This window comes from Sorex fumeus, unplaced genomic scaffold (assembly GCF_029834395.1).
Source record: "Sorex fumeus unplaced genomic scaffold, SorFum_2.1 ptg000064l, whole genome shotgun sequence".
NCBI lineage: Eukaryota > Metazoa > Chordata > Mammalia > Eulipotyphla > Soricidae > Sorex > Sorex fumeus.
This window is the reverse complement of record NW_026606121.1, coordinates 2,257,330-2,269,596: the sequence shown is the minus strand read 5'-3', so window position 1 is coordinate 2,269,596 and position 12,267 is coordinate 2,257,330. Positions and strand designations below refer to the sequence as shown.

General features: G+C 52.4%; 1 protein-coding gene across 1 annotated transcript in view; it reads right to left on the bottom strand.

Moving 5' to 3' along the window:
- Positions 1–432: 432 nt before the first annotated feature.
- Positions 433–12,267, bottom strand: part of BAIAP2L1 (BAR/IMD domain containing adaptor protein 2 like 1) — an 80,060-nt gene continuing 68,225 nt past the window's right edge. Inside the window, exons 6-14 of the mRNA XM_056128511.1 lie at positions 11,742–11,879; positions 11,096–11,248; positions 8,947–9,114; positions 7,970–8,117; positions 6,091–6,298; positions 5,509–5,586; positions 3,977–4,145; positions 1,344–1,381; positions 433–956 (exon numbers count right to left, since the gene is read on the bottom strand). Coding sequence (XP_055984486.1) covers positions 881–956; positions 1,344–1,381; positions 3,977–4,145; positions 5,509–5,586; positions 6,091–6,298; positions 7,970–8,117; positions 8,947–9,114; positions 11,096–11,248; positions 11,742–11,879 — 1,176 coding nt within the window. The 3' untranslated portion in view covers positions 433–880. The remainder of the gene's footprint in view (positions 957–1,343; positions 1,382–3,976; positions 4,146–5,508; positions 5,587–6,090; positions 6,299–7,969; positions 8,118–8,946; positions 9,115–11,095; positions 11,249–11,741; positions 11,880–12,267) is intronic.

Genomic DNA, 12,267 nt, shown 5'->3' with positions numbered 1-12,267 from the left:
TGGGACTGAGGTTCTCACGATTCACCTGTGTGGACCTGGACCAGGTCAGGTGGGAGAAGAGAGAAACTGAGCACTGGATCAGGAGCTCCACATCAACAGCCACTTGGGGTGCACTCCCCCAGAAGCAGCATTCTAAGTGGCAGATCTCGGCTGAATGAGACCCTGAGGCCCCCTGGCCATGTCTGTATCCCCCCACCCTGCCCCATCCCGGTCTGTATGGGACTGGGACACACTGGGGCCTTGCAGGTTCTGAGTGCCCAGAGAACACTTGGGGGCGTGTGGGCTGGGGGTTCCTATTCGTCAGCAAAGTCAGGGACTCCACTGCGAGCCCTTCACCCATGTCTTCCTATCATCCCTCCCCCAATGTAAAATGTCGGGAGTGTGGGCATTTGCCATTGCTGCTCTACATGTGATTGTACAGAAATAGAAAAATTTTAAATTAAAAAATTAAATTTTATACAATATTCTTATAATTTATATTGCTTAAAATCATGATTTGCATGCTAAGATGCAAGTTTACACAATATTTTCTTTCAAGGAATGTAACACGACTTCAGAGCACGTGCTTTGACGGCCAGAAGCACGGGCTGCCCTTCCTTAGCTATAAAAATAATCAGGGTATTTAAAACAATGATACACGGATTGGAACCACATTGGCCATTTTTTAAACAGAATGGGGAGAAACTATTCGAAACAATCGGGCTGATCACTAACATACTCATTCATCTCCAGTGCAGCTGGGAGAGAAGCGCTGACTGCTACATCGGGGCAGCTACATTTCAGCTGGGGCGGGCGGATCACGGGGCAGGTGCGGGTTGATCATTTCGCAGGTGGGAGCCGGATGTCAGAGGAACCTACCGGGGCGTCCCCGGCTACCTGTTCACCGAATGATGGGTGCAGAGCGGTCGTTTGTCACCGTGGGCCGGAGCTTCACAGTAGCAAAGGGGTTTTCTCCACTGTGGGGGAGCAGAAAGCAGCAGAAACAGGACAAGGTGGATGGATTGAACCTTCCTGCTGTGGATCCTGCTACTCCCCGCACCTCCACCCTGGCCTGAAGTTTGAAATGTCATTGACACGGGAGTCCACCCAATGTCCTACTTGGAGTGAGGGTGATATAGGTCAGTGGACAGACCCCTTGAGAGGAGAGGGTTCTGGGTCACTAAGATGCTAAAGGCAGCATGTGATCAGGAAACCCTCCTTTGGGAGCCCCCAGGCCCTATACCCCAGAGACAAAGGGAACGAAGTGACCACATTCTCAACCCTACTCCTGGGCAGGGGTACCCAGGACCAAGCACAGGTCCTTCTGGGAGTGCTCCTGATCGTGCCCCAGGAGGGAGACATACCTGAGGAAAGGCGGCTTAGGGGTCCCATTGGCATCATTCTGTGAAGAAGACAAGGGTGAAGTTATGGACCCCGTGGGCCATCTGGGGAAGGGGGAGGGAGGGACAGGAAAAGGGGGGGAGGAACTTTTTAGTGCAGAGGGAAAACCCAGGGAGGTAGGCGGATCAAGTCCATCATCTCAGACTTTGAGCCTGCTGCTTGGGTCTCTTCTGGCTGGCTTTTGGGGTGCTAATTGTGCAGATCCGGTGACCAGCTACAAATCCAGAGTGGGCGGGGCTCTGCCCTGACCAGTGTGCAGCTTCCCTTCAGCGTCCAGCAGAGGGCAGTGTGGTGCTGTCTGAGCTGCCTCGGTCTCATGCGACTTGTGGCTGAGAGCAGGATGAGGGTTGGGGTTGGGGTGCAGACCTATACTCCCTGCCTTGGGATCTTTCACACCTTGACCTGGCACCCTGCAGTCTGCAAAGCGGGGAGCTGTAAGCTGTGCCAAGGCAGGTCTTGTTGGCCTCTGCACCCCCACTTGATCCTGGGCATCTGTGGTTGCGACCGGTTCCCACCTGAAGTGCCAGCAGACCAGGGCTGGCTGGTGCAGCGTCACATCACGTGACCATCAAGGGCACACTGGGGAAGCGTGCACTGCCACCTGTAAGTGCCCAGGGGCCCCAGACTGCCTGGCGGCAGAAAGCCCAGAGAGAGTGGCCTGGAAAACATTGTAAAGCCAAACCCAGTTCCTGGATAGGGTGCTGGGTTCTCCCCTGGGGCAGGACTCCTGTCCTCCCATATCTGGAAGCCAGAGCTGCGCCCCACTGGGAGCCTGACTAGCTGTCCGGAGGCAAAGGCTCAGCCACCTTAGCCTGAGTTTAGCTACATGGACATCTGTGAGGCACCAAACGGCGTTTCAGAACATCAGCACCGTGAGGAAGAAGGGCTGGGAGCCAGTGAGAGTCCCATGCGCCCAAAGCAGCGAGGGGGTCCCAACCCCTGCCAGGACACATGGCCGCAAGTTTCCAAAATCCAGGTGCCACCACCAGTAGGGCCACAGCCTGTGATTGTGCGGGCCCCAGAGCGTGGTCTGCCCGGCCGCCTGTGCAGTGTGGCTGCTCTGCTCCGTGTCCGGCTGTGTGTCCCCTGGGAAGGTGCTTTCCCAGAAGTGGCTTCCGGTCCACTCACAGCCTTGAATCGGCCTCCAGCCCAACACCCGCCCACCTCCCGCAGACACAAGCCGGACTGTCCCGAGAGAGCACTGGGGGCTGCTCTACCTCTGGCAGTGGCTCCCTGCAGGCACCCCGCAGTCCGCAGCCCTGCTCCCTCCCTGCTGCTCCTCAGTCTCCAGTGAGCATAGGCCATGGGGGCTGTTGGTTGGCCCCTGAGGCCGGGCAGCACTGTGGCCATTCAGGACAGTTGTCACCCAGCACACAGGTGGTAGCAGGGACCAGACAATGTCACATGTCACTGTGTGTGACAGTCGCCCATGGTCAAGAGGGCACAAAGGGCTTAGGATGGCCAGACAGTGCGAGGAACGCCAGCCCATGCGCTGCCTGGGGCCAAGCGGGGATACAGGCAGAGTGGGGGTCCAAGTCCAGACCAGCATCGGTCAGCAGCTGACCTGGATTCCATGCAGCATTGACCACCTGCCTGTGGGCCTGCAGGGACTCTGGCCCCAGTAGGCAAAGTAGGGCCCTGCTGAAATGAGGTGCTACAGCTTCTCTGTGCCTCTGGGTCCACCTGGCAACCCCTTCTGTCACCTGCTCTGTTGCAGGCCTGATTCTCTTCAGACAGAACCGCTGGTGCCAGTGAGGCATGGGGCCTCCTCCAGCGCACCTCTGCCCCTCTGCCCTGTGTTAGAATGAGGACACTGATGGCTGTGCCAAGGCCTGGAGGACTCCAACAGGAAGGGCAGCCGCTGTGACTTGGTGGAGGCAGAATGCAATGCCCAATCTTGCCCTTACCTTCACTCAGGCCACCTTCACTGGCAAGGCGGAGGGGGTCACGGGAAGGAATGTGGGGGATGGGGGCAGCGGCTGGGCCTGGCTGTGGGGTGTTTCCTGTGCTGCTTATCTGGCTTGGGTGGGGAGGCACGGGGCCTTCCTCTGGAGACGCCCTACGTGTGTCTGCCCCTTGGCTCTATCCCACCAGGCCTCCCCACCCTGTGAGCGGCGCCTGTGTCGCAGGCTGATGCCCTCCTGAAGACGTGGGGGCGCCAGTTCCCTGTAAGATGGTCTGTGCACCGCTCATTCTGTAGCTCCCAGGGGCCGCCTCACAGCACACTTGCCACCCAGGGGCCGAGTGCGGTGCCCGCCCCCCTCTTCCCCCCCCCACCCAGTGGAAGAAAATTCACACTGCACCTAGTATAGCAGAAAGTTTGGGAAAGTGGAAGAAAATGCGGAAAACAGCTGTGGCCCACAGCCGTCACCAAAGGCAGAGACAGAGCCTGATAAAATCTGGCCAAGGGGACCTGCTGTGTTTAAAGCGTTTCCAGGATAAAACAGAAACAGAAAGTGTGAATTTAGGAGATGGAAAGGCTGGTGGCTGAGGAAATCCAGAGGAAGTGGGGCAGTGCGCCCACCCCCCCATAGACTGAGGTGGGAGGAACAGCCCCTCCCACATGGTGCTGGCGGACCCCCAAAGCGCTACTCACAGGCAGTGGGGGTGCGTCGGGCCTGGGTGCCGGGCCTTTGAAGGTGAGTGCCGCCCGGGGGACACCTGCCTTCTTCTCCCCCAGACTCTCCCCATAATCCGGCGGGGGCAGGGACACGCTGCTTTTCTCCGATAAGTTCACAGTGCTGATGCTTCTCACAGGGGCTGAGCTGGAGAGCAGAGAACAAGTGGCAGATAAGCGCCTGCCGGGAATCCCAAACATCCCAAACATCCACCCCACAGCCAGAGCAGATAAACAGCAGCTGGTGAGGGAGAAGGTCACACACATGCAGAGCAATCTGGGAGCTCTCCAGCGTGGAGGGTCCCAGCGAGGGGCCCATCCTGACTCACTGACGGAAGCCACTAAGATAACAGTCGAGCACGACGAAATCCCGAGCGAGAGTACTTCAGAGTTAAACAAAACCTGAGGCCAGAAAGTGCAGTGGACGGGCACTTGCCTTGCGTACGGCTGACCCCAGGGTTGGTCCCCGGCACCTGATGTGGACCCCTGAACCTGCCAGGAGTGATCCTTGACCACAGAGCCAGGAGTCAGCCCTGAGCACCGCTGGGTGTAGCCCCCAAACCACAACAATAACAATAATCATCACTGTCATCTCAGAGGTGGTTTTCTGGGTTCCACTCCAGCCCCTCTCTCTCCCCACCCCATATGCCCACTCCCTAGTATGACGCGCTCAAGGCTCTGGGCTGCTTTCTCAGCACAGTGGCAATGCAGCTGTTCAGCTGATGGCTCAGGGTTCTGGGCCAGTGAATGGAAGGACACGGGTACCCACAGGGCACTGGGGAGGGGATGGATTAGGAGAGACCAAAGGAGGAAATGGGGAGCACAGAGGGAGGCAGACACACTTTAGGGAAGAGCGGAAGAAGCCCTGTGGGACAACTGAGCAGCACTGCCTGGTCTGTAAGTGACGGTAGGTTCTGGTCTCCAACATCCCTGCTGGGTGCCCTGGAGTTCTGGACCCTTCAGTGCTCCCCACCCCCAAAGTGGGGACCTATTTCACAAGCTGGTAAGAATGAAAGGGGCTAACCCAGGTAGAGCAGTCTAAGTGATGATGAAGGTCTGGCTCGGAACACATACTTGGGGGTGATGGATACAGAGAGCTGAAGGAACCCCTGGGGCACACAAACCTAGGACATGCAGAGAAAGCAAAGAACTGAGGACAGACACACAGGATACCTGTATGTCAGCACTCGCAGAGGGAGGCCCCAAAGGCTGAGGAGGGCTGGCTTGGGAGGAAGGAAGAGAGCCAAGGTCAGGAGAAGCGGAAGTGGTGCCTGCCGGCATCAGGGGCTACGGGAAGCCCGAGAGGGAAACCGGGTGCCATGGACTTCGCCAGCACTAGGCGGTGGGCACGGAGGGCTCTGGGGGGCTGAGTGAGGGCTGAAGGCAGGGGCTCGGTCCTGTGGACAACAGAATTCAAGAGAAATAGCAGGGAGCAGCCCCTTCTCCCTTCGCACAGAATTCTGGCCCAAGGTGAGCTTCCTGTGGCTGAGGGATGGAGCCAGGGGTCCTACCTGGGCGGGGGCGCACTCGCTGGTTCCTTCGTGCTTTCTTCCAGCAACTTGGTGTAGGATGACGGGAACCAGCCCCTCCTGTACACAGAGAGATCTTGTGAGCACTAGTCAAAAAAAGCCCCCGAGAGCCCTCCAGGGACTGCGTGGAACACTCTACACACAGACCCACCATCCCCAAGGATGTGGGGGGCATGTGACATACAGCATTTTATTTTGGAATTTTTTGGAATCATTTTTTTTTCCCCATAGTGGTTCTGTTTAACACCTGAATGATCTACACAGAAATGGATTTAACCATATACATTGATGAAATGGTGAAGGTATTAAATTGCTTATATGCTGAGTCTTCAAGAATGATATTCAGATCATCCTTAGGAAACCAGAACTTGCAGTAAAATACACATAAACCCAGTGACAGGGATGGCCGCAGGGGCGTCACCTGCCCGCACACAGATCAGACAGCACAGGAGAGAACGGCTCCAGCGCACTGAACGGGAAGGAAATGCGGAGTGCAGCTCCAGTGGAGCGTGACGGAATCCACACAGAGAAGGTGGTGGGCATCCACCGCGGCTCTGCACCTACACTTTGGTGCCATCGTGCTCCCCGTACAGCCAGCCGTCCTTCTCCTCTGACACGAGCAGGGTGATGATATCTCCTTGGGCGAAGCTCAGGAGCGTCTGGTTGTTGCCAGCGGTGTGGGGGAAGATGGTCTTCACTTTCTGCTTCTTCATCAGGTTCAGTCCGGTGGCGACTGACACAGACCGCTGCAAACTCGGGTCATCGGAGGAGTCTGAAAGAAAACAGGGCAGGAGGCTTTCAGGGAGCAATAACTGGGGGTTCAAGTGAGCAAACTCTACAAGGGACATTCTCCTCTTGTGGGAACCCCACAGGGCTTCCTCTGGCAGGACGACAGGGGCTGCAGGGACAGAGGTGGACAACAGGGCCTGAGAGACCAGGAGGATTGGCGCCACTGGTGCTTCTCCAGCAGGTAATAAATGGAGGCCATGGAGCTTCCTCTGCCACTGTCCAACTCAGGAGATGCTAGAACTGTGCTCTCACCAGGAATGATGGGGGGTGGAGAGCAGGGGGACAGTAGCAGCCCCAGGTGCAACCAGGGGGAGCTCTTCCTGTGTTTCTGCTTAAAGAAGGTGGGTTTCAGGCACGGGAGGCAGCAGGCAAGTCGGTGGGAACCTCTACTCCCGAGAGAATCACTGCGGCACCAAGCAGAGTGCTGCTGCCTGCACTCACCCGAGAGGCGGTTGGAAGCATCAGCTCATACCCAAGTGCCTGTGCCTGCCTAGGCCCACAACAGAGAAAGAATGAAGGTTTTTCTTTTCAGATTTCTTTCCTGCTAAAATTTTGCTAGCCTAGTAACATATCTAGTATTCTTACAGTGACCATGAAAGATCCTTTCTGTCTAATTCTTGTAAATCTGTTTGTTTTGGGGCCACACCCAGTGATGCTCAGGGCTTCCTCCTGGCTCTACACTCAAGGATCACTTCTGGCAGGGCCCAGGGGGTGCTGGGAGTCAAACCTGGCTTGGCCGTGTAAGCACCTTACCTACTGTACCACTGCTCCGGCCCATAATTCTTTCAAACTCTTACTAATTATAATATCAAATGTGTCATCCTTAACATGCCACTACTGAGCTATCTCTGTCTTAAGGTAATAAACCAGTAACTTTTATTTACTGTGGACTGAGAAGACTCATTTAAGTGGCTGGGCCGCACAACCTTTCTATATTTAGCTTTACAGTGTTTGTAATGTCAAAAGTATCGGCAGATAACCACACTCTCCTCCCAGAGGCTGACAGGAAATTCCCTCCTCGCTTCCTTCCCAGCGGCAGTGCTGGTGCCTCGGGCTTCTGCAGCAGTGCACAGCTGCCACCCCCTGCATGTGGAAGGGGCCTCATAGATAGAGGCCTCAGTCTGCAGAGTCCTGGGTGCCCGGCCACATGGGCAGAGGAAACCGGAACCAAAGTCACCTGAAATGTCTCCTTGATCACTTGTCCCAACCTGCTAAAACAGGTTCAGTGGAGCTGAGAAGTGTCAACAGGAGAATTCAAGCTTCCAAGTCTACTCGTGAGGTGAATATGCATGATTTTGTCAGGTGAACTTTTATCGTTTGTTGTACTGAAAAAGAAATTTTACTACGACGGCCTCCAGTATGGAACACAGTATGAGCCTCTGTATATTATATGGATTTATTTTAGAATATAAACCCTTTCATCAGTATGTTCACTCTGTATGCAGACTGTTGGAGAAACTCATGATGTCGGAGCTGTCTTCTGGGATTAGAAGAGTCCAGAACACTGTCTGTTCTAGGGAATTCCCCAAAATGGTGCTGAGCAGGTGGTGCCTCAGATCTGTTTATGCACTGCTGCCTCGAGAGACACTGATCCAAAGCATTTATTTAAACCACCTCAGAGGTATTTTAAAGGAAACCAAACGAAATAACTTACCTGTTGAATTATTTATCTTTTCTGGATTCTGTGTGACTGTTGCTGGATTATTAAACATATCGATCAAAGGACTGGTATAGGCTTTGGTTGATGGAGCTGGGGGCATCTTTGGCGAATATTTAGAAAGTGTGTCATAATTGTTCCCAACCTGTGAAAATTTTATTACTAGTCATGAAACATAGCAATGGGTTTCCACAGACCTCAGGCAGGTCCATAGCACAGAAACCCCGCTTTCTGTCCCAGAGTCTGTCTGTCTCTCCTCTTTCTTTTTTTTATTGTTTTGGGGTCACACCTGGATTCTCAGGGGTCACTCCTGGCTTTGCACTGAAGAATTATTCCTGGCTCAGGAGATCATATAGGATGCTGGGGATCGAACCCAGGTCAGTTACATGCTAGGCAAACACTCTACCTGCTGTATTGTCTTTTTAGTGCCTTCCTGCCCCAGACACTTTTTAAAAAAAAAAAAACAGAGATGGTATAGTGGAAACAGACAGGGCCTTGTCTTGCATGCAGCCAACCTGGCTTCATTCCCCAGCACCCCATATAGCCCCTTGAGCCCTACCAGTAGGGATCCCTGAGTGCAGAGTCAGGTGTAAGCCCTAAGTACTGCTAGGTACGACCACAAAACCAACAAACAAAATGGTGGGATAAACATCCAGTGCTCAGGGGCTTTCTGGTACCAAAAATGGAACTCAGGGCTTCACACATGCAAGTCAGGTAATGTACCACCCACTTGAGCTACATCCCAGCCCTGGCCTCAATTTCCTGCTAGCCCTGGCATCTACTTCCTGTCTCTAAATTTGAGGCTCCATATGAAATGCTACTAAGCTTCAGGATTCTACATTTAAAATAATGCAAGAGCTGGAGAGACAGGACAGCAGGAAGGGCTCTTGTCTTGGATGCAGCAGACCCCGGTTTGTTCCCCAGTACCCTCTATGGTGCCCCAAGCCCCGCCAGAAGTGATCTCCAGTTCCTACCATGCTGCTTCTCTCGATCATTGGTGAAGGCTGTGGAGTTCCAGAAACTGGGGTGGAGATTGGGGTCTTTATTTCTTCGATCATGTTCATGACTTTCTCAGGCACTTTGGTGGCATCACCACAAGTTTCCTGCCACCTGGGCAGCTTGGATTTGAGCAATTCTGCAGACTGGAAAGGTAAAAGAAATAAAATCAAAGACACAAAGGTGAACTGTTCAAGCTGAAGACAAATTATATCAAATAATACTGCTCAGAACATAGAGTACCAGAAGTGTGAGGACTGAGTTAAATTCAGGGAAAAGGGGTCAGAGGCATTGCTCAGTGGGCTGGTACACAGGCTCTACAAGTGTGAACCCCAGATTTGCTCCCTGGCACTTAACAACCAGTGGGCACTAGGAGTGACCCCCTAAGCACAGAGCCAGGAATAACCCTGAGCAGTGCTGGGATGGCATTTTGGAGGCAGGGCTGTGCTGAAGCAACGTCCAGCCCTGACTGAGGCTCTGGGACCAGGAGCTTGAGAGTTTTGCAGATGTCATGGCTAAAGCTAGTACAGATGCTTCCTCACAAAATGATCGCCTCATACAAAACAACTGCAAAGCATCTTTCCTGCCATAATTTCAGATCTTGTAGGAGAATATTCCTCACGATGACGACCATCCTGTTGTTCGTCGATTGCCTTGAGCAGGCCCCAGTAACGTCTCCTTCATCCTAGCCCTGAGATTTTTTAAAAAGTGCCATATTCAAGGCTCTTTCAGGGTTAGGAGAATGAGACCCATCATTGTTACTGGTATTTGGCATATTGGGTACGCCACGGGGAGTTTGCCAGACTCTGCTGTGTGAGCAGGTTACATTTGGTAGCCTGCCAGTTTGTCCAAAGTAAGAATGAGATAATAAGATGTCTTATTGTATCATTCTTATCGCTTCCGGGAGCTGGGGAATATTCCTCAAGGCTGCAAAAACTTCACTGAATATGCAATATATGACATAGCTCTTTCCTAGAGCGAACAGACGCCATTGGGCTACACTAGCACACGACAGGGACAAATGGAGACGTTACTGGTGCCCACTCGAGCAAATCGACGATTAACGGGAAGTCAAGTGATCAAGTGATCGTGACATAGCCACATACACTGGGTCAAGATTTCTCCCCTTCTAAGAAGTTGCCCTCTGTTCAGCTCTTTCAAAGCTGCTCACAATGGGCCGAAGAGATAGTACAGAGGCACTTGTCTTGCATGTAGCTGACCTGGGTTTAATCTCTGGCACACCACACCAAGTGCCCTGAGCTCCACTAGGAGTCATCCCAGAGTGCTGACACTAGTGGGTGTGGCTCAGCAATATTTGACTTCAGTCAATCTATCTTTGGATGTCTGGGCTCAAGAACACAGGTTCTACAGAACGCACAACGGAAGAAAGAGTAAAGGTGGGCTGGGATGTGGTTAAAACACAAGCCTTGGAGGTATGAGGACCTGGGCGGTATGAGGACCTGGGTTTGACTGCAGGGCAAAAGGGAGGATTTAATACCCGATCTGTAATGATTCCACTCACAAATGCATATGCTTCAAGGAGGCCAGTAAAGCCTCCAGTGCACGTGACTGTGAGTAAACCAGGAGTGAGGAAGTAACTGCGGTTACACGTGATGCTGTGAATGGGGTCTGTGGCCTGCGTCAAGTCGTCAATGGTACCTTTCCACACAGAGGCCCAACGAAGACTCTCAAACCCTGCAAATGGGTGGAGCTGGGGCCTGCCGGGATTTATCCTGTGGCTTAGGTGAAGCTGAAGATGCGTCAGAGTCTGAGAAAAGCTGACTCACAGATGAGTAAGCCAAGTGAGTAACTTAGCATCGAGAACACTACTGTGCTTCCAGCATGAAGCATCGCCTTAATGCTTAATGACTAGATACAGATGTATCAGTTAATAAAATGTTCTGAGTAGGCACCTGACCATTTCACTTAGATTGAGAATTTTTCATGTTCCAGTTGGCCTGAAACTCTTCCTTAGAATCTTTTTAACTGATAAAATACGCCATCATTTTATACAGAACATGTGCATAAGACAAAGGATTGGGTGCATTTAAATATGAAGTAAAGTACTGGGTACATTTAAGTATGAAGTAAAGTTAGTGCGGGCAGCCCCATCAATGACACACCCACCTGCAAGTGATAGTAATGGATGTGATTTGCAAAACTGCAGTGTTTGTCCACCAGAAAGCAGAAACGCCTTTTCTCTTCAAGAAGAGCTTCTTTGCAGCCATCTGCAATAAATTTCTGGACTTCACTCTGCCGAGAAGTAACGGTTTCTACATACTAGGAAAACAAATAGTGATTACACACATGTGACATGAGGACTCAAATTGCTACACAGCTTGAGTGGCTCGTCTGACACCTTACGCTCGGCCTGTCAGACAGTGGAACACACACCTGGACAGCAGCATTCACCTCAAGATGCCCAACTCACCAGAGAAGGAAAGTTGGCCAAGACCTTAGGTTTACACTGGGAAACTTGTGCTTCAGGGATATGCTCGCCGGAAAATCATGGGCTTTGTGGATTTAAATTCAAATTCCACTTCAGAGTCATAGTGAGGTTCCCAAAGCCTCCCTGCTCCCCCATAATGGGGCACCAGGTCGAGTGTGGTGGGCTTGGCACCCTCGGTAGGGAGACATGTGCATGCTTCTGGGGGACAGTGACACACTAGGTCAACACATTTTGTAACTGCGAAAGCAGCAGCAGAAAGAGCAGAGAAGTGTAGGCTGCCCAGGGCAAGCAGACGTCCTTTAAGCTCAACAATACAAAGCTCACCTCTAGTTCTTTGTGTTCGTATTTAAGCGCATTCCGTCCTCCCTGGCTTTTCCTCCTGATCTTCTTTAGCTCAGCTTGTGACTTCTCCAAGGAATCAAGTTTACTCCTGTGTTCTGTCTGGTATCTTTTGAGGGTCGCCTGTAGGTTAAATGTCACACTCACTCATTGGAGCCACATAAACTGTCACGTGATTTCTTCTGCAACCATTTTACTGGCCTGGCTAATGGTCGCCACAGTGCTCCCACCCCCCAGCATCGTTCACCTTGCCTAGCCCAGGTCCAACCTCAGGCCCCTTTCTATGTGAGGGGACCTAACAGGAAGTGCAACTCTCCAGAATAACAATGGGTTCTTTCTTTTTAAAATTTCTTTCATTTACTCCCTCTTTCCTCAGGTTTTTAGGTACAAGGTGACAGTAAATGCTATGGTGGATAAATAATGACATCAAGTGCCGTATTTCTGAATGTGGTTGACTTTTGGTTTCACGAGCAGCATGGACAAGTGTGTTCACTTCCAGCTATTTTATTTG